The 26,432-nt window shown below is 40.7% G+C and overlaps 2 protein-coding genes across 45 annotated transcripts in view; one reads left to right on the forward strand and one right to left on the reverse strand.

Moving 5' to 3' along the window:
- Positions 1–718: 718 nt before the first annotated feature.
- CYB5R2 (cytochrome b5 reductase 2) lies at positions 719–26,085 on the forward strand. 10 transcript variants are annotated; one of them, XM_074586155.1, is made up of 11 exons: positions 719–844; positions 2,960–3,091; positions 3,670–3,816; positions 4,967–5,039; positions 7,043–7,149; positions 8,211–8,340; positions 9,808–9,891; positions 10,429–10,514; positions 11,346–11,445; positions 13,603–13,804; positions 25,841–26,085. In XM_074586155.1, the coding sequence occupies exons 2-10, from the start codon at positions 3,026–3,028 to the stop codon at positions 13,773–13,775; spliced, it is 966 nt and encodes a 321-aa protein (XP_074442256.1). In that variant the 5' UTR covers positions 719–844; positions 2,960–3,025; the 3' UTR covers positions 13,776–13,804; positions 25,841–26,085. The 10 variants fall into 10 exon arrangements, with proteins under 10 accessions (XP_074442256.1, XP_074442258.1, XP_074442260.1 ...); XM_074586157.1 differs by having other exon boundaries at positions 13,603–13,800; positions 25,841–25,975; XM_074586159.1 differs by lacking the exon at positions 25,841–26,085 and adding an exon at positions 25,632–25,770 and having other exon boundaries at positions 13,603–13,800.
- Positions 14,977–26,432, reverse strand: part of PPFIBP2 (PPFIA binding protein 2) — a 113,720-nt gene continuing 102,264 nt past the window's right edge. For 30 of the 35 annotated variants that reach the window (XM_074586123.1, XM_074586127.1, XM_074586124.1 and 27 more), the window contains 10 exons: positions 25,832–25,970; positions 24,988–25,116; positions 24,196–24,346; positions 23,907–24,018; positions 23,299–23,387; positions 22,234–22,356; positions 21,417–21,542; positions 20,333–20,521; positions 19,765–19,935; positions 17,886–18,162 (listed from right to left, as the gene is read on the reverse strand). In XM_074586123.1, the coding sequence (XP_074442224.1) occupies positions 18,010–18,162; positions 19,765–19,935; positions 20,333–20,521; positions 21,417–21,542; positions 22,234–22,356; positions 23,299–23,387; positions 23,907–24,018; positions 24,196–24,346; positions 24,988–25,116; positions 25,832–25,970 (1,382 nt within the window). In that variant the 3' untranslated portion in view covers positions 17,886–18,009. Of the gene's footprint in view, positions 17,416–17,885; positions 18,163–19,176; positions 19,936–20,332; positions 20,522–21,416; positions 21,543–22,233; positions 22,357–23,298; positions 23,388–23,906; positions 24,019–24,195; positions 24,347–24,987; positions 25,117–25,831; positions 25,971–26,432 lie in introns of those variants that run through there. The other 5 variants (XM_074586115.1, XM_074586112.1, XM_074586149.1 and 2 more) reach the window with 3 other exon arrangements.

Here is a 26,432-nt window from a genome sequence, read left to right on the forward strand (position 1 = left end):
TAATGGAATTAGTTTTTACAAAATTTATTATGAAGTCTGCTTTAATTCTTAACAGTTGTCACGAGGCTTTCCCAAACCCTACAGTCAAAAGGTAGGATACTAGTAGCCTACCTGATTACCGAGGTAGGCTCAGGTTTCCTGCGTGCTTAAAATCTGGATATAAACCTTCTTCTGTTGGCAGGTAAGTAAAAATATCTTCTTTGTAACATCATATGGAAAGAAATGAAGGCTCATTGCATTGTTCAGTGGCACTATGCTAAATATTTAGAGTAAGTGCCTATGTCCAAAAATATCTTATTCTGACCTTTGGTTAACAGGAGCATCTTTGACCGTAAGTCTTCCTGCTTAGCTCTGAAATGGTAGTCCTGCTCTGTATGTGGGCGTGGGCATGGGCATGCATGCTGGAAGTCCAACCACATTGCCAGTGGTGCACCTACATTGTCTTTGCGGGAGTGGTTATTAGAGCACTTTTGTAACTTTTGTTGGAAAAGGGGAGACCTTCATCAGAAAATAGAAAGTATACGGCCATTGTTAAAATCATGTCTGGCAATAGTATAGAAGAGGAAGCAACTGTGGTCGGAAATCTGGGTTCTGGCTATATAGCCCAACAAAGGATATTAAAAACATTGTTATCTCTGACTCTGTGGCATTAGGTCTGTAAATTCCTGCTTCATAATTCTTTTACTTTTCCATTTCCTCTTTTTCCAGTTTAGTTTTTCCAGCATAGTGGCTTACTACATCGTCCTGCTCTCGGTTGCTTGTGCTCCTGTGACCTCCTGGGTGAAGCCAGAGGAGCAATAGCACTGCAGAATCATATCCTTCCTTGGACGTACTCTGCGTGGAGGTATGCATGCCATGGATTTCCTGACTCTCTCTCTTTACAGAGTGGGTCTGCCCAAAAAGATCTAACAATTATAGTATTTAGGTGGTACTGTAGAACTATATTCTATGTGGTCTTCCTTGTTTTCTTCTCTTTTCCCCTAGCCTTTTTTCCTTTGTACTTGAGGACAAGTGGCACAAGGGCAGTTTTTTTCCTCATTTAGGAATCCATTTGCTGTCATGTATTGGATGCACAGAAAGACTGTTAACTTCGTCATCTGAAGTGACTAGACTTGATTCTTTGTGTGCTTTCAAGAGAGTGAATTGACCAGTAATGCCAGAGGAACTGCGGATGTTACATCTGTGTAACAGAAGTTAACAAGAGGAAAGAATTAGACTTGGTACTTTGAAGGAAAAAAAAAAAAGTTTTACATAGATCTAACCCCTGCCATTGGCTCAAAAGAAAGGAAAATAATCAGGAAAAATGAAAGGAGCATTAGGAATAGTTAATACAGAAAACAAGAAATACCTCTAAGTGTTTCTCAAGTTCTACAAAACTGAGTCCTGTTCTTGAGGGAAGATTAATGCTTCATATCGATAGTGCAATTCAGGGAACCACTGGTAATTGCATAGCTGTACAATTATTAGTCATAGCAAAATAGACAGGAAATCCCGTCTGGAAAATTAAAAAAAAAAAAAAAAAAAGGACAAATTCCTGTTTATCTTTCGCTTGTTCTTGTTTATCCTTCAGGATAAATGTAAATGCTGACTGAGAGATCTGAATATTTCTTGTCTCTATTAATTTTTGTTCTGCTTTATTATTCTTAATTTCGAGCCTTTTGCCATATGGATATATGGTAGATCATTGATGAAAGCAAAATACAAAAAGGTTGCAAGCTGTACCATTACCATATTGTCAGAAAATAAGAAGTCACAGCGTCTCGGTGGGAGAATCTAGCTTCTTTAATCATGGAGAATGGGTCATTCAGCCTGGAAGTCCTGGGTTTGGTTACAATACTCTTGAGGATAGTTGCTCTGTGTGGCACTGATGCAAGGAGTTAAATTACTTCAGGAATGGCATTGTAATATGTAGCTCTGAGCCTCTCTCTGTTTTCAGCAGCCTGTATAATAGAGTGTTGAGTTATATTTTGGGAGTGGTTCCCCTGCTTTTGAAGTCAGGGGAGGAAAGCTAACATTAACAAAAAATTAAAAAGGAGTGTGGCGGAGTATTAATTCTCTGGTCATCCATAGTCAGTACTTCAGTAGCACAGGAGACCGAACGTATTTTTCTTTCAGTCTTTTTACAAGGCACATAAAACAGAAGCATTCTAAAAACTAATAAATCAGATTTATTATCTTGTTTTACCGTCTACAGCTTGGCACACTGTGACATTATTCCTGGCATTCCTTCCTTCCCCATAGGCTTGATCAGTTTGTTTTCTTCCTCCTGACAAAGATGTGTCTGTGTGATATGGGCAGGCTTTTATTTTAGATAAACTATTTTGAACCTTGTGGCATGGGCTTGGACTTCAGAGACTTGTATTTTCTTTTAATTGAGTTTGTCCCAAACTGTGTGCTCCTGTCCTACGCTCTGTAGAGAGGATAATGATACTTAGTCTCTTTTGTGTTTTTGGTTTTTCATTTTAAACCATTTTGAAGTCAGTAAACACTAAATACTTTGTTAGTGCTGCTTGTCACAAAATAAAATTTTGGCCCAGGGGATAGGTCAGAAGTTAGGAAATAATTTTTGTTCCTTCAGTCACACTAGCTGAAGTTCAGCTTTCTTACCCACCCCCTCCCCACCCCACCCCCCTTTCCTTAGTTAATTGGTCATTTGCCAGTAGTTTGCAGCACAGACTGTGGACTGTACATGCTGTCTGCAGGGAAAATCACAAATGCAAACCAAGGCAACCAGCAGTGCCTGGTGCTGGGGGCACTGGCATTGCAATGCAGGCCTTACCTGAAATGCTGGTGCAGCCTTCATCGCCTCTCATTAGCGTTGTACCTAGTGCAGACTTGAGGATGTTTGTATATGAAAATGAAAGATGATGGATGTCTTTACCTGTGAACCTTATAGTGTTAGATTATAAGGTTGCATGCTATTTCTGCCTAGAGGGACTAGAACGATGCTATTTTACAGGACAGACTGGACAAACTGGGACTGGACCAGAGCTCCTGCAGCATTCTGTTCCTGAACACGAAGGCAATGAGAATTGAGGGAGGAGAGCGCACGGGAGGAAAAAGGACTGTAGCCAGTGGGTGTCCACCCTGGGTAACCGGATTTTGTGGCTGTTTCTGTCCCACTGTTTTGTGCAAAGTGTGCCTGGTTGCTTGCAGTGCCCCGTGGTGTGCTCCCATCCTGGGGAGCAGGACCTGCTGTCCAAAGCGGTCCCGCAGTCCTCTCCGTCAGCAAAACCTGCGGGCGGGACACGTGAAATAGCTGACAAACCACTAAGTATTACTAAAGATGCCTTTAGCTTTACAAAATAGACGCTTCAGACAGGAATTCCTCTCCTAAGGTATCCTGTTTGAGCCCGGGCTGGGAGAGCAGCGGGGTTCCGAGCGGGGTGCTACACGCCTTGTGCAGAGATGCCCCAGGCCGGCGGCGGCCCCCCCGGGCGTGCCCGGCGGCGGGAGGCGGAACCCCGCGGGGGCAGCGGAGCTCCGCGGGGCCGGGCCGGGCGGGGGCGGAGCGGGGAGGGCAGAGGGCGCAGGTGGAGCGGTGTCTGCTGGCTGGGGAGCTGCGGGCGGTCGCTATGGAGGCGCTTGTGGTGAGGGGTCGGGAGGGAGGCGGGCCGGGCGCGAGTGTGGCGGGCCGTTCCCCTGACCGCCTTGCCCTTCTCCTCACAGGATGCCCCCGTGGCCATCGCCGTGGCCGTGGTAGCCGTATCCGCCCTGCTGCTGCTGCTCCTCAGGGGGACAGGGCGGAGGGCGAGCGGCCTCGTCACCTTGCAGGACCCTCTCGAGAAGTATCCGCTGCGGCTGGTGGACAAAGAGGTGACCGAGCGCCCGGGGCGGCCTCTGGCGCCCCTGAACCCCTTCCCTCGTCCCGGCGCTGCTGGGGTCGTGCCGGCCCCTTTGCTGCCCATCGGGTGGGCGGGGACGGTTGGTCTGTTGGCCGGGGGTGGGGGGGGTCTGAGGGGCGGTTGGTCCGTTGGGGGCCTGAGAGGAGGTTGGTCCGTTGGCTTGGGGTGGGGGTGTCTGAGGGGCGGTTGGTCCGTTGGGGGCCTGAGGGGAGGTTGGTCCGTTGGCTTGGGGTGGGGGTGTCTGAGGGGCGGTTGGGCCGTTGGCCCGGGGGGGTGCCTGTGGGGCCGTTGGTCGGTTGAGGGCCTGAGGGGAGGTTGGTCCGTTGGCTTGGGGTGGGGGTGTCTGAGGGGCGGTTGGGCCGTTGGCCCGGGGGGGTGCCTGTGGGGCCGTTGGTCGGTTGAGGGCCTGAGGGGAGATTGGTCCGTTATCGTGGGGGGCGAGTGTCTGAGGGGCGGTTGGTCATTTGGCAGGGGATCTGAGGGGTGGTCGGGCCGTTGGCCCGAGGTGTGTGTGTCTGAGGGGCGGTTTGTCATGGGCTGCCCCCAGCTTCGGGGCCGGGGATATGCCCAGAGCCCTCAAAGGGCAGCTGTGACTCCCGCTGCAACGTACATCAGGATTCTTAAAAGCATTTGTGCCTACACTACGGCATTATAGTTGTTTCAAGAGGAGGGTAGACTCGTGTCTTTGTATGTTTAAATCCTAGTTCGTGGCTGTGTTTCACCCTTGGTTTCTGTCCAATGTGCATCACTGAGGAGTAATCCCAGCAGCCTGTGCTTCTGCACGTCATGTCTTGCCTGATCTTTGGCCACAAATTATGAAATGTGCTCACTGGCCTTGGGCAATAGAAGGTTTCCAGATTTTCTTTATGTAAAGATGCTGCAGGGACTGCACAGACAGGCAAAAGTTACTCCTTGTGGAATTAAAGAGGAAAAGACTGCTTTTAAAGCTTCTGATCTGTTTAAACTTTATTTTTTCAAAGCTATTTCTGCTTCCCTTCCTAGTATTTGGCTTGCATGCTAACAAAAAACAGGCTCACTAAAGCATATCCTGTTGAGTAACGTGGTGACGTTGAGTAGAGTGGTGACGTTGACCTCCTTCTGATTTTGTTTTGTATTTTTAGGAAATCAGTCACGATACTAAGAAATTCCGATTTGGTCTACCTTCACCAGATCATGTATTAGGATTACCTGTAGGTAAGTACTGAAAACACTTCAGGACATATGTTTCTGGTTTCAGGATTTAGAACTGTACTCATAGTTCTTGGACTTCTGATTGTTTGTGAATTTAAGGCTCAGCAAAGCGAGGAGTTAAAAGCTGCATCTGAATGCTGCTGCATCAGAGAGACATGTCAGCTTTCCCAAAGGGTTGTTTTTCTGATCTTTTGTGTGTGCTTTGTCCTGCTTGTGTTCAATTCTGTGGTGTGGTTTAGAACAAGAACAGTGAAGCAACTGAGTCTGATGAAGTTCATCACCAGACAGGATATAAGCAAGAATGGTACCTGTCAAAGCCGTTTCGTATTTCTTATTTGCATTCTGCTGCTACCTGGTGCCCTCAGCTTATTGTCAACTGCCCTCATGCTTTTGGTGAATAGGGTCGCATTTGTAAATCAGAAAAAGAACAACTCTTCTGCCTGGGAAGCTTGTAACTATTCTGTGCAGAACAAAGGGGAAAAAAATAACTACTGTATGTAGAAGATGCTGAAATATTCAGAGCCTTTTCTGTGCACGCACTGACCTTTGATTTACATACATGCGTGTACAGCTTTGTCTTGCTTTCTGAAGAAAGTTCAGAAAATTTCTGAAGTTCATTTCAGACTAGGACTGGCACGGTCGTCTTTCCTGTGCCTTGCAAAACTGATGGTAATGAACCTTGGAATCAGTGGTAATCTGTGCAGGGGACAGTCTCCCTTTCTGATCTGCAGATGTGGCAGACGTAGCCCTGTTTGTTCTGTACTGTGTTTTGCAGTTCCCTGTGCTGTATGGCAAGTGTCAGGGTCTTTCCCGTTCCATGCTGTGGGCACGTCCTTCTTGCATGCTGCCTGTCAAGGGCAGCGGTCTTTCTCCAAATTCTCTTCTGGCTTGTATAGGAAAGTGCAATTGAACTGTCTGCATTAACTAGACAAATGATAAAAGAATTGAGACATACCCTGCAGTGCTTGTGTTTATCCAGACTTTATTCTTAAGAATTTAGGAGCAATCTGAAACTATATGGGCCAGATTACTTCCTGGGAGATTCCTGCCTTCAGCTTTTTACCAGGATCACTTTGCTAAAAATAAAAATGTGTTCTGCCAGCACAGTTCCTGCTTTTTGTTTTTCCATACAACTCTCCAGATTAGTGCTGTCTGGCTGAGGAGACTACTCTTGGCAAGGAGTTTCAGTTCTTTTAATCAGCAGAAAGAAACTGGGTGCCTTTCAGAGTCTACCTCTTGGAGCATTAGGTTGGGCAAAGAGCTCTCTCTGCACAGCAGCATCCAATGCTGTGGAAGCCACAGCATTATGGAGGTAGGAGTTATGGAGAAAGAATATGGCCAAAGGCATTGTTCTTGATGTTTTGGTGCAGAATCTTTGGGGAGTTTGCTCTGAGAGACTGCTGCTATTAAACAGTAATACTTATTTCTTTGCCTGCGTGAACTGATGTATCCTTGATTCCACTTCATAATTACAAGAGGCAATGGGCACAAACTGGAACACAGGAAATTCCACCTGAACACAAGGAAAAACTTCTTTACTTTGAGGGTGACAGAGCACTGGAAGAGGCTGCCCAGAGAGGTGGTGGAGTCTCCTCCTCCGGAGATATTAAAAACCTGCCTGGATGCATTCCTGTCCAACCTGCTCTAGGTGAACCTGCTTTGGCAGGTCCCTTCCAACCCCTATCATTCTGTGAATATGATAACAGCAGAACACAAAATACAGAGGGCACTTGAGACTGCACAGCAAACTTTCTATATCACTATTTTACTATAAATTTCCTACTTTCCTCTTATCTTATCCTTGATTCTGTAATGTACCAGCTCTCCTCAGTTACCCCTACTCCAGAAATTCTTGCTGAAAAAAGAGAAGAGGCTAGATATTTTTACAGCATTTTTATGGTAAAGATTTTCTGCATCATTGCTTGTTACAATACCTGCTTTTCTCACTTGTCTTGTCCTCCAGGGATGAAAAAATAAATAAACAGGTTGTAATTCTTTCTCTCTAGGCCAACATGTTTACCTTTCCGCAAAAATTGATGGTAATCTGGTGATTCGAGCCTATACCCCAGTTTCCAGTGATGAAACAAAAGGTTATGTTGATTTAATTATAAAGGTAAATTTTTGGTTTCTTTTAACATAGATAAGTTGCTAACTGGAAGGAAGGAAAGTACTTAATTTTAGTGAAATACAGAGTTTATTTTGATCGATCTTCTTGCAAATAGGATGACTGCATGCCAAACAACTCATTTCACAATATCCTTGAATAGTAAGCTGTATCTCATGTCTCTGCTGTATATTACTGAGAGATAGCAGAGGTAGGGAAGATGGAGAAGGGATTTGCGTCCTTGGCAGTACTGCAGGAACTTCCCTAGTATCTTTTGTTTGGCAATGCATGAATAGCAGTCACTCTCCCTCAAGCTGCCTGCTGCTACTAGTACTTACTGCTAATAGCTGTAAGTAGGAAACAAGTCAATAAGAACGGCTATCTTTGGTGATGCTACAAAGATTGCCATTATATGTCTGTAAGCATCAGAAGTTCTGCTGACCTGTTTATTGATTAAGAAAATAGGATACAGAAACAAGGGAAATCTTGAAATCCTTTAAGCTAGGGAATGCAGGATGATTTGATCCCAGAACTTCTGGACATGATAATCCTTTTCCGTGATAGAGTTTGGCCTTAGGCAAAGTTCTGGCCTTTTTTTTGCACCCTCTGTTCTTCGTGTTACAAGTATGGTGAATTGTTATTAACTACTTAATAGTTATGTGCTTTGAAAGGTGAAAAAGCTATCATGTTGCTGAAGTGTCTGTGAAAGTCTTAAAAAAAAAAAAGATGCAGGAATGCTATTTTCAGAAGGAGTGATTACAAAAATGGGGTGACATAAGGTTCTTGCTGGAGGGACAGTGAAATGAGGGCACCAACACGTAATCTGCCTGCTGCCAATTCCTGTTAGCTTGTCTGTTTGCAGAGAGCATAGGAACACGTGCCTGAGCGAGCCTTGTACGTATTTTGGCTGCTTTCTGTTGCAAGGCACAACAGATAACTGAGAGCAAAGAATTGTCTCAATTTCTTTCTCAGATGCTAAATTTCAGACCTGCAATATTGTGTTCTACAGTTTGTAATATTGTCTGCAGGACAGCTAGAGGTTGGTATCATACCAAGTATTGTTTTTACAGGTCTACCACAAAAATGTGAATCCCAAGTTTCCAGAAGGTGGGAAGATGTCCCAGTACCTAAATGACATGAAGATTGGAGATACTATTGATTTCAGAGGGCCAAATGGGCTCCTTGTCTATAAGGGGACAGGTACTGTGACGTGAAGGTGGGAGAGCAAAAAAGGAGGAACTTGTATTGGTTATTTTCAGAGGTGTTTTATAAAACTCAACAACTTTGTAGAGAATCTTTTTTTTAAAAATCGGAAAAGAGAAAATCCACCTTTCCTGGTCTTGACCAAGAGCCCATCAGAATTGATATGATAGGAAAGAGTACTTTGTGTTTACTCTGTGTGAGGAATAGCAGGTTACTGTCTCACTCCTGGGACCATATAATTAAATTTGAAATAAACACTATTGAATTATATTACTGAGAAGGCTGCACTGGAGATAATGCCTCAGCTATACGCATGGAGGGAGATGTTTCAGATGCTTCTTAAACAAGGGAGCTTGTGGCCTAAAATGCCCTCTGAAAATCTCAGCGTTGTTACTGAATAACCCGCTGACTGAGAGCCAGCTCCATTTGATGATTAAACCAGGTCTGAGTTGACTGGGAGGAAGTAAGTTCAGAGAAGTAATCCTCTTTCAAGATGCAAGTGAAAGATTTTGCACTGATCTTGACTGAGAGGGACTGTGGGCTTTACTCTTATCTCAGTGAGATAAGTCCTCAACGCTTCTCTGGATCATGACCTTTTATGATGAGTAATATACTGATGAAGCTGTTATATCTCAGAGGAAACAAGTGATTCATATTTTACAGATGTTCCTTTCTGCTCTGCTTTGGCTGCTATAAAGAGCAGTAGCTAGGAAAGCTGGTTACAGATCTCTTAAAATTTGAATATGTCAAGTGCTTTTCATAACGAGTACTTTTCATGGGCTTTTCATCTGGCTTGGTTCTTGGAGATTAATTCAATTACAAACTGTCTAGTTTTGTGATAGTTCTGAACCAGTGGTATTGGCCGGTGTGGAGCAGAAATTGGCAAGGTCTTCTCATCACAACATACTAGAAGGTAGTCACCTAGCTGACTGCAAGTGTCATGGGGATCTCGTTAACTGGAAATGAATTACAATAATGAAGTGCTTGATAAAAGTATGAAAGGCTCCAACATTCCTGATTCTAATCTTTGTAGCGGTTCTTGCTTGATGCTGTTTAATTACAACTCCATTGAATGTGAGCACACACAAATGGCTTGACATGTGGTGCAGGTGAGGATGATGAAGATGGCCTAAGAAACCTGTTTCTCTGTAGTAGGGGCTGTAGCTACCACTAACATCCACAGTTGCTGAGTTGTGTTCTGGGCAGTGATGTGGGAATCCTTGAGTTTATTATAAATGATGTTGGGTAGCAGGGAAAGAAGTCAGTTGTTCAAAACTAGGATTGGACTTTACAGAGACAAAGAAGTTTCTACTCCTTGTGCTCAATGCTGTTCTGAGTTCAATTAGCATTTCCAGAAGATCTGTCCTAATTAATTGGTAGGCTGTAGTAATTTATTCCCTTGGAATTTGTGTCCATGTTTTTTTGGCAGTTAATGTACCTATAGGTTTTGAATATTTCTTCTAGGTACCTTTCTTATCAAGCCTCATAAGAAGTCTGAAGCAGAGAAAAAGTTTGCAAAGCATCTTGGGATGATAGCTGGAGGAACAGGTAAAACTATTTTCATCATATGGAATGTCTAGAGAACAAAGATGTCTTTAGGGATGCGTTTGAGGAGTATCAAACACTGTACTGTAGTAGCAGAGCACTTGGACCTGTATTTCTTTTCATGAGCATTTGGCAACACTGAGGCTTTCCAGTGGCTTGAGCTCAGTCCTGGGAGCTAGCAACTTCAGAGTTTTAATCTTCATTTATCGTGTGACCTCAGAGAAGTCACTTCATCTCTCCGAGTTTCAGTCTCAATGACAAAAAATATTTTAGGAGAATGTCTTGAGTGTAAAATTACTGTATGCAATAGAGAATGCTGAAGAAGCGAGCCCCAGATACAAGTATTGTGGGTTTGGTTTTGTTTTGAAATGATTTGTAATAATAGAAACCCCCAGCCTCTGCATTTGGCAAGGATTAGAAAGTCAGAGGTATGTAGCCCTGTGCAAACTAAGCCCCCACTGAAGGAATGCCGCATTAATAATGAAACTGCATGGTAGAAGAAATACCTGGGGTTTTTTTAACCACTTTGTTTTTTAACAGGCATAACTCCTATGTTGCAACTGATTCGTCGTATCACAAGTGATCCTAAGGACTCCACAAAATGTTACCTTCTTTTTGCTAATCAGGTGAGTATACTGACCTGTTTGTCCTTCTTTAATGGCCTACTCTTTTTGCTGGTCTCAGAGCTTTTCAAACTGGTGAGACATGGACCCCTGGAAAAAATACTGCTCTGCATGTTTCATACTCTTCCAGTGTCTTTGGGGTTGTATTTTCACCCAACTGTTTATAAGAAAATAATATCTGAGATAGCACATTTAAAAATGATCAGTATAAGGAGGAGCAGGAAATGGTTATTATGTAAGCTCTTAATATATTGTCTGGGATTAAAACAGTTTAAGGAGAAACTGAATAAAAAAATTATCCATATAGCCCTTTATAAATACTTCTGCTGTCAGAGTTCCCCTGATCTTCTTTTATTTGTTTTGAAGATGGCTCCTCATAGTTTCACTTGTACTCCCTAAATCCTATATTAGGGAATAAATAGTGTGAACAGATCCTGATCCCTCTACTCATTTTACTCCTTCACAGATTCCAAGGAAACAGTATTTTGTTCTGTTAATCTGTTTCTACAGTTAAGCTTCACCGTGCTGCTACAGGGCCATATTTGCTGGAGGCAGAGACAAATCTACCTAATTGTGATTTTAGCCTGGATTAAAAAGTTGTTCAAATCGCCATCTTTAAGACAGTGTTTAGGTGGCTATTAAGTCTCATAGTTTGTTGTTCTTAATTTGAATTTACAGAAGCCTATAATAGCCTATCATATAAAGGGGGGGAAAAAAATCACTTTGTTGGTTTGAATGAGTTATCATTGGATTTGTTTTGCTGAATGCCAAATGAACTCACACTAGAGGGCATCTTGAGATGATTTGGAGCTAAACAGCCGTTGTCTTTTGCAGACAGAAAAAGATATATTACTGAGAGCTGAGCTAGAAGACATTGCGAAGAGGCATCCTGATCAGTTCATGCTTTGGTACACGCTGGACAGACCTCCACAAGGTAGGCTATTGGTACACACTGGAAATGCCTTTGCTTGTCACTGTACAACAGTCAGAGTCTCACTCTTAGAATCATAGAATTGCCTAGGTTGGAAGGGACCTTTCAGATCATCTAGTCCAACCACCAACCTCTTGTTCAAGGGGCCATTAGTATGATATCAAGTTCTGTTGTCTTACAGTATTTTAAATAACCAAGACACCCCTCAGCCCCTCAGAAAAAGCCTTACCACAGCACCTGTTTTGAAAAGTGTTCTAAACCAGGTGGGTGTTAGAAAGTGTGAACCAAGAATAAACTCCTGTTGGGTCAGATGGATGCAGTGGATCTTTTGATGTATTTCAGGATGTGCTATTTTTTTGGACTTTTCAGCAGAAGTTACAGCTCTGTTTTGGGTGATCTCCGAAACCAGGTTATGTTAGCATTTTGTTGGCATTAAATTGCTTAATAATTGTGAATAGTACATGAACATCTTTGTTTTGCAGCAGCTCTAGATTAGATTCTGGTAAAACAGAGCTGCCATATATATAGATTAAGGCATTTAATGTAGGCTGGTGTAGCACTGAATTAGAAATGGAGGGAGGGGTTGAACTCTACTGAATCTCCTTTGAAACCTTGGTATTCATGTTTGCTGATGTTGTAAAAGTGATCTGTGCTCTTATTTAGCAGACATAAGAGCCAAACTGGGTCAGATCAAAGTTCTGTACCTGTTGTCAGCTATAGCCATGAGTAGATGGCCAGAGCAGAGTAATCAGCAGGACTTGATACTCTTCCAGTCTTTAGTATTTCTGAATTCTGAGCCAAATGTGTCTCTACAGAAGTAGTAACTCTCAGTGGACTACTTTAGTATGAACTTACTGTATCTCCTTTGGACCCTGTGTGAGCTTTTTGGCAGTCTGTTAGTGACATAGGGTTAGCATTTTTGTATGAAGAATCGCTTCCTCTGGTTTGCATTTGCTTTTTAATTCTTGTGTTGGAATCATAGAATCATAGGTTTGGACCTCTGGAGATCATCTAGTCCAACCCCCTGCCAGAGCAGGGTCACCCAGAGCAGGTTGCACAGGAATGTGTCCAGGCGGGTTTTGAATGTCTCCAGAGACGGAGACTCCACCACCTCTCTGGGCAGCCTGTGCCAGTGCTCTGCCACCCTCAGGGTAATGAAGTTCCTCCTCATGTTTAGGTGGAACTTCCTATGCTCAAGTTTGTGCCCATTACCTCTTGTCCTGTTGCTGGGAGAGAGTGTGAATAAGTGCCTACCAACTGTTTTCATGTTACTAATTTTACAGACATCTATCACTCACCCCTGCTGCCGCATCTCTTCTATCCTGAAGATTGCTGGTATTCCCCACATAGCAGTGATTACATAGCTTTGCTCATCCTTGTTCTCTCAACCTTTTCCAGCTCTCCTGTGTCCCTTTTTGAGCTGGGTGGATCAGAACTGATCAGCAGTAGTCAATATGCAGGCAAACTCTGCATTTTTAATTTGATGTGGTGTTCCCTTTTCCTTTCCTAATACTCCTTAATGTTTCGTATGCCTTTTGATCACTGCTGTTTTCATAACCCCAATATCTTGCTCCTGATAAATGAGCTTAAAGCACATATTTTTGTATGTGAAGGTAGGAGTACTTTTCCTACTTGGCTCACTTCGAATGCCAGATGTATTCAATAATATTACTGTTTGAAATCATCGAGTGTTTCTTTTCAATTTCTTTTCCCTCTCCTCACTTCACAACATGGCAGAATGTTTGTCATCATCAGACTTTTGTCACCTCACCACTTTATCTCTTTTTAATGTGTTGGATGCCACAGGTCTCATTACTTCTCCATGCACAACTGCCCAAGTGACCTCTCTTCACTGGAAAGGCCGATTTACTCTTCCTGTATATTCCTACCTGCTGTCTAATTTATTTTGAATGCCTGAAAGTCTATATAAACCCTTATCAATCAATCAATCAGATCCTCGTTATCCACATGCTTGTTGTCCCTATCAAAGGGGACCATTAGGTTTGAGCTCTGTGACAGCTTTAGTCCTCTCTCTGCTTGCAGTGATGGTGGTGTAACTTACCTGATTCTTCAGCTACTTTGTGAGTACAACATATGCAGTTTAAAATGGCTTCAGACTGTATGGAGATTTAAATTGATAGTTTAATTTCTTTGTTTCAGATTGGAAGTACAGTTCTGGCTTTGTCACCGCAGACATGATTAAAAGCCACCTCCCTTGCCCCAGCAGTGAGACGCTCATTCTCATGTGTGGGCCACCACCTATGATTCAGTTTGCGTGTCAGCCCAACCTGGACAAACTCGGCTATCCCAAGAGCAGTATATTTTCTTATTAGCACTGATGTCATCTGATACCTTTTCGTAAGTACGTACTGCATATTTTCCTATTAGGACCAACTGGTATATAACTGTGCAGTACTTCTTGGGGTTTTTGTGTGTGTTTTTTAACCGTATAATGTAATTATACATATTATTGTTATACATATATAACTGTATAATGTAATTACCTTTGCACATTTTAATACTAAGATGTTGAGAGATCATCTTGAATTGTGTGGAAGTAACTTAGTCTAACCTCATAAGTTAGTACGAAATGTCAATTCTGAGAAAATAAATTAAGTGTAATTGGAGAGGTAGGACAGAGATGAAACCACTTGTTTTTTAACATAAGTATGGAATTTGGGAGAGGGCTGTAAAACTGGACTAGCATTATTTGACTGTGCTCTATAGGTAATTAATGTAGTGCATCCTGGGGGAAGGAGAATACAAAGAACAGTTTGTTAGGTGGTTTTGGTTTTTATTTTACAGCCCTTTACCAGGGACTAAGAAAGAAGTCTAAGTATGCTATTGAAAAAGTGAACAGAATTTGGGTAACATGCAAATTGCTTATTACTGTAACAGATATTTTCATTAGTGTGAAATTTATTTGGGAGGATTACATAACTTTGTACTGTCTTCTAACAAGCTTAGCTAAACTATGACTGCCTACTGTATACAGAAGCTCTGGGCTGCATATACAGATGTAAATATCCAGTGATGTTACATCATCTGAATGTCATCCTCTAAGCGTAGACCTTGCTCTTCTGGCAGTTTCACAAATTTCCTTTGCTTATGAGAAAACATGGGTTCTTACTTCCTATTGTAAGCTATGCTGAGTGGATCTTAAACTCAGCTAATGCCTCATCTCTGTGATTTTACCACACAGCATTTAATTCTCAGTCTTCAGTGCCTGAAGTACTGCATGCTCGTTTCCAGGAATTACTTTATACTACATTCGTTTTAGGCTCTGACAAATCCCTGAGCCAAAAGACTTGTTTCTTCAAATGCTAATGAATATGTTTACTAAATATTTTTATTCAACTAACGCAAAACTAAAGGAATTTACTAGGTAAAAATTGACATGGGTTTTGTACTTAAATTACATTTGTAGCAATAATGCAAACATATCTTGGGGATTCAGACTGTGATTCTGTCCCTGATGAGAGATCAATCACATATATTTATTTGTGTTAGAATCACTCCACAGTCAGCAAGAGATGGAGGAACATTCAGAATTTATTCATAACAGTCAAAAAAATAAGCATTTATGCCATATAACACTAATTAGGATTTCTTACTATATATATTTTTTAAAAAAATCAGTAATTTTGGAGATTGACTATTCACAGCCAAGTTTGCACAACACACTTGAGTTATAAATACATCATCAAAAGAAATCTGAAAATCTGCTCGGAATATCCCAGTCATATTAAGGCTGCCTCTGTTAGAGCAGCTTATCCTAGTTGTAGTACTGTAATAAGTCTGCTGGCTAATTAACCTAACAAACTATTTCAAATGCCCATAGTACAGGACCTGGTCACTAGTGTTGATTGCATTGCCAGATTATAGATGTACTTGACTGGTATGCTTTATACCTTTTAATTAATTAAGTATTTTTAGTTTGCTGATGCGTAGATTGACTTCTCATTCCTTTGGGTTTTCCATTATTATTTCATTGTTCAGTGACTGAAACAAAATTGCCTTGGTTTTACCATTTTTGGACATTAAAATCATGTGTTTGTCTTCTAAAATCTGACCATGCCGTGCAGGGTCCCTCATGGAGTAAGGACTAGAATAGATCACCTTTAAAAAGTGCCACTGATAGCTCTCGAAGAGCCCTTGCTGCGTGCTCTGGACAGTACCTGAGATCTCTCCTTTGTTTGGGAGGGTTGTGGCTGGGAGCGACCTGCCCTCAGGCTATGTTAATATATGTAAGCCAACACCCTGCCACCAGCAAGGAGAGAGTAATGCAAACCATCCATATACATACTAAGTCTTTTCCTCGCAATTGAGCATTTCTTTTCCATTTCTTGCCATTTTCCTATTTACTAAGATATATTGTTAATACCTTACCTTATTAAAACATGAGAGGCATATGTCAACAGATGTAACAGTAATTGCTGCTTTTACCCTTAAAAAGCCCCTCAACAAAGTAGTGAGAGTCCATATTTCCCTCTGTTACAGTGCTGCCTAGCTCAGTAGAATAGCAACAGGTCTATTTTGTCAGATGTTTTAAAAAAAGAAAAACGTGTTTTATTATGGTACTTGCCTGATGCTCCTTAGTCACATTTTACACATCAGAGCAGTAATGTTTGTTTCCTGTTGCTAAATAAAATATTCTATGAAAATCTACCTGTAGCTAGAATGAAAGGAGAACTTAAAGTGAACAGCAATATTGTTTACAACATCACCAGTTCTCATGCAAATGTTACAAAAGTGTTTCTACTGCAGTCCTCAGGGCTGTTTGCAGCCATATGTTTAACTAGGTGTAACTAGGGAAAGAATTATTACCATGGCTGTCTTCCAGAGAGCGTGTGCTATGTTTCAGACCAACCAGGTACAGGGCTCAGAAAACTTTGAGCCTTTTTGACTGTTTAGAAGGCTTATGAGCATCCTGGTGTTTGCACATGTGGGTCAGTACTAGCCATTTTAGGCAAAACATCAGTGTACAGAAAGAGCCTGTTCAATAGTTCTAGTTAAAGAACTGTCATTTAAAACAAAACAATGGATCATGCTGGAAATTCTGTTGCACTTACCCTACTAGTTAAGTGTTGTGATTGCGCCTTGATTGCGAGTATCTTGGTGCACACGTAAAAATCACGCAATCATTAAAATATCACTTTAAATGAAGCACCAGCATTTGAGTCCATCAGTTTTTCGGGTAGTCTCAAAGTTACATTTCCTGCTGCAGTTGTTCAGCACCTTTTTGAGTTAGGTAAAAATTTGCGACCATGCCATCTCGATTGTCTTCCTCCTGATAAAAGTAAGGGCTTGACGGACAGTATTATGTTCCATTTTTCCCATTCTACACCGCACTTAGAAAAAAAGAGGGCAGGACGTGTGCTAATGAAAGGGATGAGAGATTAAAATCCTTTTACGGGAAACAGTCTCTGGCAAGACTGCAGCAGTAGTGAGCGAGCTATTACCACCGCAGCATCCATCTGCATTTCTAGGAGGCTCTGATTAGTCCACATGGTACTACAGAATATTAATGCTTCCTGCATTACTAGTTAATTATAAAAAATAAAAAATTACAAAATATCTTTCATATAACAGTACATGAACATACCATGAAAAAGACGACTGAATAAAAGGGTAAAATTTGTTGCCAGTCTTGGCTTTCCAGACACTGGGTATGAGAGTACTGCTTCTCTCTCAACACCTATTTGACATTACAAAATATGGAAAACAGCGCAGAGGAGAGTTACCTGTTATATGTTGCTACACTGACAACATTAAATGCTATCTGGCAAGTCTCATTGGCAGAAAAGAGGTAAAGCTTTTCTGCACCACACCATCAAGCTTCTCCTGGCCACCCCTCTGGCCAGGCGTGAGGTATTAAGTGTTCTTGGTCGGGTTGAAACATCATCTCCAGTCTTCAAAGGTAGGTGTTAAAAACCTGCTGTCGTTCAGCATTTCATCTTGGCTTAACATCGTCTGAAAAAACAAGATGTGAACAAGTAAGCATAGTCAGTTAAAGGCCTATAGTTAAAGAAATCCAACTGTAATGAGATCACTTTCACAACAGAGGGGGTTAGAGCCACAGAAAATTAAAAGGAATTCCTTGAATGCAGCTTTGAATAAACTATTTGCTTGAGAAAACTCTTGACAGATTTTGTGTGTGGCATGTGACTCAATTAAGTTATGTAATTCTTCATTATACCTTTCAGTTAACCTTCTTTTTTTAAATTAGCTGCTATGGAGTCAGGAATTAACACACTGATTTTTTTGTTTGTTTTCCATGGACTTTTAGCTCATGTAAATTTTCAAGTCTGTATCCCTTTGCTAGACTTTGCTGTGACTGAGGCATTTGATGGTGGTTACTTGCCAAATCTTTGAAAAATTGTTTTCATTTAAGTGGATGAATATCTGTCATTGGGTCAAAGGGATAGCAGAGTTCACGAAAACTTAAAATAGGTCTAAATGAAACTTAATTTCTAGTGCAATTTAAAAACAGGGGATTTTTTTGGACTGTGAATGTGCAACCATGCTGCAAAGAGGTATTTAACAAGACTAGTGACACAGTTACTCTTAACTACCACCACCAATGACCAACTTTCCCCAAATCCTAGCAGAATACGTTTGTGACTTTAAAACAAGAGTGAAATTAGTACATACCGTAAGATGGCTTATGCCTTGGGAAAGAGCCCCTATTTGCATTACTGTTCCTTCTGAATGTTCCATCTGTAAAAGTATTCAGGAACTAGTTCAAATCAGACAGTATGAGCAATTTTATTCACTCTGCATGCATCTTTGGGAGGTATCTGTGCCTGCACAAATGAAGTTGTGGTACTTTTAAAAGCTCTGATTTCTGCACATTAACAAAATGTCTCCGTGCTGTAAGGTATGTGAAAACACATTTAAGGATAGGAAGAGTGAATCCTGATTAAGAAGGATTGATTCCATGAAACTTGAGCTGTAATTTCATACAAAAAATAAAAAGCTTAACTGATACTATCAGTGAAGGGTACTCTTTTCCTGATGGTGTAACACTTGTACTTCTGGTAGTCTTCTTTCACCGGCAAGCACCAAGAGTCCTTCATGATACAGTCCTACCTATTCTTACATAAAAAGGTTATCAGCTCCAGAGCACTGAGATTTCACTGCGTAACACATGCTCAGGAGTCATGCTTCTGCTAAAGACCACGCTCCTAGAGAAAAAGCCAGTTACAAAAGTAACGCTTGAACAACAGCATGGTGCAAGCTGTTGGCTCAAAGTTAATGCATTCCCTTGGAACTCTGAACTGTGCAAGCGGACATCCATACTAAATTATAGTCAGGATTTGGTATTGTCCCTACTTAGGAACAATACTTTATTTTGCTAAGGTGTGCGTTGAAAAAGACAATGGTTAGGCAATGAACACAAATTAGGTGTTAGATGGAGTAAACCATGCAAATGAAAAAAGTACTTTCACAGTCAGTCTTTTCCATTTTGTGACCATTCTCTTACTAGGCTTAAAATGTTTTCTCTCACTTAAGGTCACTGGAGATAGGAGAGTTTACCCCAGCTGCCTCTGCGTGGCTCTTGTGTGTTGCCAAAGTTCACACAAGCCTCCAGGTGCTCCATTTTTCAGGGTTTACATCCCTTTACACAACAGGCAAGTTGAATAAAATTTGATGGTGTTTAGTCTTCATCGTTTGTCTGTGTGATGTCTAGACACAGTTTCATTCACAAGTTCACTACTACGTAACAAAAGTGAATTATTTAAGTATTGGTTTATTAATGATCTTGTTCATTACTGATGCATCGTTTTCACATATACTGTCTAAGTGTAACTACTCCCCACTGTACATAATGAAAGAAAAAAATTCAGTTGGATCCTTTGATAAATGCCTGTTAAAAATATACAATCCAGTTTTACTTTAATATATAACTTGATAGCTTTGTACAAATTAGTACAAATAAATTTATTACATTAAAAACCACCCATAAAGATAATGAAAAAAGTAGTGTGCATACTCAGATTATGAAAGCTAGAAGTATGAAAGTCTTGCTTACTGCAACCTCCACCTTAATTGTCAAAATACATCGATCTTCATAGCGTAAAGGTGTTATATTCCTGAAAAAGGGCTTGAAGATGGATGAGTTTATTATGATGTTGATTAAAAAAATTAACCTGACATTCTTAGTATAGACCTCTTTCCAGTGTCCATAGCCAATACTTTTCTCAATGAGTTCATGCGGATGTAGCAAATACTTTGTTATATGCCAACATTTGGTTATTTGCAAGCTTTGGAATGCATGGAGAGGATGAGATGAGAATGGCATCAGTCTGTCTGTCCCACCTGATCCAGTTCCCTGTCAGTGAATGGACTAAGTCCTTTGTATCCACCATAGTTTTTCTGAGTACCATTCGCAGCAGCAGGGTTTGTATCCATAGGACAAATGTAGTCTGTTGATTCATCAAACTTCTTTTTTCTTAAGTTTCCAAAATGTGAAAATCCAAGTTTCTTTGGCTAAAATAAGAAGACAACAAGTTTTAAATAAGAAAAATAAGGTCATCCTTCAAACCTTAAAATCCTCTCCTTTTTTATTTACTGCTATACTCTAGTCCTTAAAGTATGTAGATTCTGAACTAAATAAATTTAATTGTTTTCTAATTGGGAGCTACAGTTGATTTTAAATACATTTAGATAGTGTTCCCTCTAAGAAAAAACAGAAGGGATTGCATATTTATTTCAGAAGCTGATTTAAACAGATACAAATTAAATGCTTTGGTATCTAGAATTAAGGAAAACATAACACTCCTCCTGCAACTGACCTCTCCCTGCCCCTGTTTTTCCCTTATTTTCTGTGTAAGAAAGACAGGGGAGAGAAAGTCTGAATTTTCCCCTTTTTGAAAGCAGCGCATACCCGAACTTTGGCAGTGGTGGTCAGAGGTGTGTATGCTGTTGACTCCGTTATTTCTCTTTTTTCTTGTTGTGCCTCTGGTCCAATTAATACATTAAAATTGGTTGTTAGGTGGCGTCGCAGCAGGGTCTTTTGAGGCGGAATATTCAGCAGCATTGCTAGTGTGTCACCATTGAAGCGAGGTTCGAGAATCTAGGAAAAAAAAAAGGCACATTATTTATTTTTTATATGGTTAAATATTTGCAATAGTAAATCATTACAGTGCTTAGCAGAAGGATTTCTCATTCTTACTAAGCTGCCTGTCTACAGTAGACCTCTTTTAACTTGCAATATGATACTCGCTAGGGTTTGAATAGGAAATACATGAAAGTAGGCACAAAGAAATGCAGAGCGTGATCAGACAAATACCTAATTATTATTTATCATCAAACATTATATTTGTTTGGATTGAAGAAATTTGTTTTCAGAATTTTCTGCTCTACTTTTACAGTCACTGTACAGTTTACAGGTTTTTTTCTGCTCTACTTTTACAGTTACTGCTGTAACAGAGAATAAACTTAATCTTAGCACAATTTTTCTATTTCCTTTTTGCAAAAATTCAATGGCACTAGAATCACAGTATTTCAGAACTCTGACTTCACTGAGCTGCAAATAGTTCTGAATGGTTTTAATTAAGAAAAAGTCATTATTGATTGCTGGCAAGACTGCTGCAAGTTCAGGACAGTTATTTACTGTGGCTCAGGATTCTATTAAAACCACTCAAACACTCAGTGATGCCTTATCAAGAAGTAACTTTCCCACAGTACAGTTTGTTGGGTTTTTTTAAAGTACTGCTTGTCAAACACTCATGCACAGCTCAGCTTTGATTATAAAAAAAATTTTAGCAGTTCCTTTTTTATTTTAGTTTTCCTTTGTAAAATTAAGATGCATGGATCAGACAGAGAGGCTCTTTCGAAGGCCTGTTCGTGCTGTCATATTGCAGATGTGTTTGCTTCCTCCTGCTTGACAAACACCAGATAAAAGATGGTTTATATTACAGTGTCAATTTTTATTAGATATGTAGTAAAATGTGAAAATGAATTCTTACAATCAGGCCACCGTGCACTCCGCTTCCTCGAAGGTTTGGTGCATATTCTGCCAGATCGACTGATCTGAGCCATTCCATCACCCTGTGATTGGACCACTGAACTACTTCAGAAGGCGAAACATTATTCTGTTAAAATAACCAGAAAAGATGATTACGTTATGGCCTGCATCGTCACTGCACGTTCACAATATGTATCCTCAGTTCAGAGAAAAACAATTGTTCCTTCCCTTCCTCAAAGAGCAGTAATTTTTTCACAATTTTAAGGTATTGTTTCTGTTTAAGGCCTCTTTCAAACATCCTCTGACGAGATGGCCAGCGTAGTCTAGTACAGATGAAACCCCATATACTGCATCAAGTAGTATAACGATAGAGACCTACAGAAGGTGGGTGTAAAAAAGAGAGCATTTTGAAAAGAGTGTTATTGTCAGTCTTTAATACTAAGAGAATAAGCTCTGCTGACCAGGTAAGGCAAAAACCTTACCGTCTTTGAGAGTTAAAAATTAGAAAAGGCAAGAAAAAACATTCAAATTATTCTCTCGGAAATTAAATGCTTTAAACTAAGCAAATAATTTCTAAAGGGAAGTGCATTCAACTAATAAGTGGTTCAAGCACTTAAGGAATGAGTAGATTATTATGGGTGAGTACATGTTACATTCCAGAGCGGAAGGCGGCGTAACTACTGCTTTAGATGCAATTCCCTAGTGGCAGTGATTGAGGGATATGATACCTCAATGTACACTGCTACCTTTCTATCCACTTTGGCTGGAATTGGGTAATTAGTGCTTGTTTAAATTAATTTACTTAAACATCCTTTTACCTCCTCAACTGGTCTCCTGCGTAGGCAGTGGGGGTTGAAACTGTTGACGTGCAGCACGTGAATGGCACATTTAATACTCAGATGATGCAGCTGACTGGTGACTTTCAGAAAGAGAAGGTCATTCTGTGGAGGAGAGAGCCTTTTAAGTGCCATACAATACATACCAAAACAGATACTTTGCCCAAGTAGAAAAAATTTAAGCTTACTGTGTAGTTTTATTTAAACCACTGTAACTATGGTTTAGGTAAAATAAAAGTTTATATTTTAAAGAGGGTTTTCTGGGGTGGGGATCTTGGGGTTTTTTTTTGTTGTTGTTATTGTTGTTTGGGTTTTGGGGTTTCTTTTAAACATTGCACCATAGCAAGACCTGGCTAAAAAACGAAGAGCTTGTAGCCTATAAAGGAAAATCCAGGCTCATGCATAGTTTTAAAATACTTGGACTGTTTCTGATCTGGGAAGATCCTGTTGTGGGTAAGGTCACTGTAGCTAGCGACACCCACCTAACAGCAGGGCCCGTGCTCCTATTAACTAAGGCTCCTTAAGCAGCATAGACAAGGCTGTACTTTTGGTAACATCTCTATTATTTTTTTCATAGCATAGTTAACAAAACCAAATACTTAATTATTGAAACCTGGGCAGGGAAACTGTAAGAAAACACGGTTGGCTCTGTGTAGTGCATGGTTTGCTGATAACGGGGTCAGAGTTGTACAAATTACTGGATTTGGTGCTTATCTTTAGTTTCTTGAATATTGTTGCTAATTGGTGTGGAGAACAACACACTCCAGAAGCTGCATGTAAAACAGGTCATTTTACCTTTAATTGTGGTGTACTACGTGATATTGAAAGAAAGACCTTGCAGAAGTTAGCTATAACATATCCTATGACTTATTTTATGTCCCTTAGGAATAGTAACCGTGCACTAGACAACACAAACGAGTTACTACTGGCACTATTTCTGCCTTGCAAAAATTCTTTAGCTGCTCACATGCAAAGGAAAATTGTAAAATTCTTTGCTCTCTCTGAAGTTAAATTTGGTTAAACTGAGGAAAAAGGATTTTAGCTTACCACAGTTAAATACTGCAACATTCTCCCATCAACTCTGGATTCATGAAACTGGTCTTTGTACTGAGGTAAACCAATATCATCAAGCCATCCTGCAGATACAAGAACAGCGGTATAACCCAAATCCTGATCAGCGAGGATGAAGCCCTTCTGCCCTGCTTGTCTGGGCTGGCTTCTGCTGAGGCGTTCAGGCAGCGCGTTCTACCTATTCACCTTTCCAAAGGACAGCTTCTTACCCGAAGCCTACAAGCAATTCCCATCAACCAGCTTTGTCCACAATACCCCTGTGATGCTTTACAGACAGCGTGTGACTGAGCACATACCTTGGGCAGCATAATGTAGCTCTTGCTAGACTGAGCCGCCCCCCCTTTACTTCCCTGCAATCTGAATGACAGAGTTCCCCTTGGAAGATCGTGCTGTATAGCTGTATATTTGGATGTCAAGAACAATACAAAATCCTCATTCTATTCTATGGAAAATTTTACTATCTTGAAACTTAGTGCTCTTAAAAAGATGTTTGGTAACTGCTTAAACAAACATACCATGCAGCCCATCCATAGGGATGGGGGAAATTCTTTTCCAAACAATTCCATGATAGTTCAAACACTTACGTGTCACCCAGATATGATCGAGCTGTGCAGACTTCTCCTCTTGTTTTGCATTTATTGATTTTATGGCCAAAACTAATTTCTTCCTGTGCAGTGGATGCTTTATTCCCATTTCCTGCAACAATAACCATTAACAAATAGTTTGCCTTGTCTCTGGCTCTTTTCATCTCATTAGATATCTGCAAAAATGGATGCTACCTATTTCAGAAAGGTAGAACTGCCAACTGTTTGAAGGGGCCTGGTTGTAAAGAATCAGCACGTACGCTTGAGCAAACCAGTTACAGATTATTACCTTTTCCATGTCCTGAGGTGTCGCAGTTAACAGTGTATGGCCTGAAGTCACCCACTGCCGCGCAAAAATGACATACTGACCAAGACCAAAGTCCTCAAGCCAGTTACAAACTCTTTCAGTGCTCCACTGAGCAAACGGAGCATTGTAGTCGCTGAAAAGTACAAGAAACGTTTGAAAAATCTTAAAGGAAAGTATTACGGTTTATTATCAGAAATGTCATCATGTGCCAGAGGCAGTACTACAGCATGTGTTTTAGTGTGCTTCGTTCTGTGCAATAACAAAAGCCAACAGCCATTCTCCCGGTATATGCCCTGGTACTAGTGTCCCCTTAATTTAGGGTCCCAGCCAGAACTTGTGAACAGTTTTGGGGGTGGGGGGTGAGTAAGAACTTCCCATTTTCTATTTGAAAAGAGGAAAAAGGGAATTGATGAATTCTTATCACTTTGGAGATAGTCCCACACTAGATGATAAGTTTTCTTCTTCTTTAACAAGTTGAAATTTTTGACACTCCAACAAAAAACTAGTGCTGCTGCCTGCAGGTGATGGAGCGCAGACAGGTGAGCTACTCAGGATACATTTTCTACCAGAGAAGTTCTTTCCAGTTGTGGAATTACACTTGTGTATCAGGAAAAACGTATTTCACAAGAGGAGGGTTTGGCTGTTCAGCACACTACACGATACCACATAACATGCTGTGCAAGGTAAAGAATCATAGAATCTGCTGGGTTGACCTTTAGAGGTCACCTAGTCTGACCCCCCTGTAGTAAGCAGGGACAAAGAAGGAACCATTACCTTTTCTGGCCTTTAGTTTCCTTTGTTCTGGCTAACCGAGGGCCAGCTGTTGCACGGAGACCACCTCTTCGAAACTCTGCCAAACCCAGATCGTCTGCGGGGAAGTTACCTGACTGAGTTCTTCTTATTCTTTCAAGACAAGAGTGCCAAATTAGGACTATTAGCTTGCGACAGGGATCATTTGTTTCGTATGGAAACTATAGTGTCAACTAGAAACGGTATTAATCTTCCCAGAAACCAGAAACATCTAATTCAAACCACAGCTGACGAGGTTCCAGGCAAACACTGTGTAGCCCCAACTCCAAGGAAAGGAAAAAAAAACACAACCCACAACACAAAAACCCCAACCAAAAACGCTCTGCAGAGAAGGCATAACCCTTCAGCCCAATTAATAATCCACAGTGGAGGCCAGACTCATAAATGGCTGCTGTCCTGAAGCAGATAAAATAAACACACTAAAACTCAGTCCCCCTGGCTTTTTGTTTCTTCTGTTTTCTCTCATTTTTTACCTAATGGCTTCTGTAATGTATCTGTATGACATTCTGTAAATGTATCATTTAATTTTTCATAGCTAATGAAACTGTTGGCATTCTAAATTACCAGCCACGTCAGATGACAGCCGGGTGTCTTATTTCTTCCAACAGCATGGCACTATGAAGACCACCATCCATTTTTCTGCGCCCACGTGCACACAGAGACACCCCGTACAATCACAGAGCTGCTTTCTCTCCTTTACGTGAATTTTACTTCATTCTTGCTGCAGATAGTGTAGCTCTTGCTAAGAACTGGATTCATTCTCAGCCAAATGCTTTGACAGGGAACTAAAAAAAATAAATGATCTTACTTTCCCCAGATTTTCTTGATCCCTTTTGGACTCTTCCTGTTTTCTGGAGACAATGGAGATTGTGGACCTGAATCCGTTCCCGAAGAAAGAGGTGAAAGGTCATCTGAGACTACCGTACCATCCACATTCTCTGTTTCTCCTGGGTTAAGAACAGTAATATAGTCACATTTTATATTAATTATTAATGAAGTTGTTATCTTGGAGACTAATGTTCAAATACAGAACAGAATAAAAAAGTAAAGATATCTATAAAATTGTTCTTGTATTAAAAAAAACATGCTCAGCAGGTGAAAAAAATAGTAGCTGTACATTTGATACAAAAAAGAAAATGGGTAAAATAGTATTGTTATTTCAGTAATTTGTATTTAAATGCATTATTTAGTTATTTCAAGGTCTTCAGACTGAAGCAAACTCTTCAGACTCTTGCCTTGCCTATTCTTAATACCAGAACTCCTCCATCAAAATCAGAGGGAATTTTTATGTTGACTTCAGTGAGAACAGAATAAGATAAGGAGTAAGTATCTTTAAAATAATCCCATCCAAATGCCATACAGCAAAAGCCGTTACTTCATTTCAGTACTGCACTTAAGGAATTCAGTCT

This window comes from Larus michahellis, chromosome 4 (genome assembly GCF_964199755.1).
Source record: "Larus michahellis chromosome 4, bLarMic1.1, whole genome shotgun sequence".
Classification (NCBI taxonomy): domain Eukaryota; kingdom Metazoa; phylum Chordata; class Aves; order Charadriiformes; family Laridae; genus Larus; species Larus michahellis.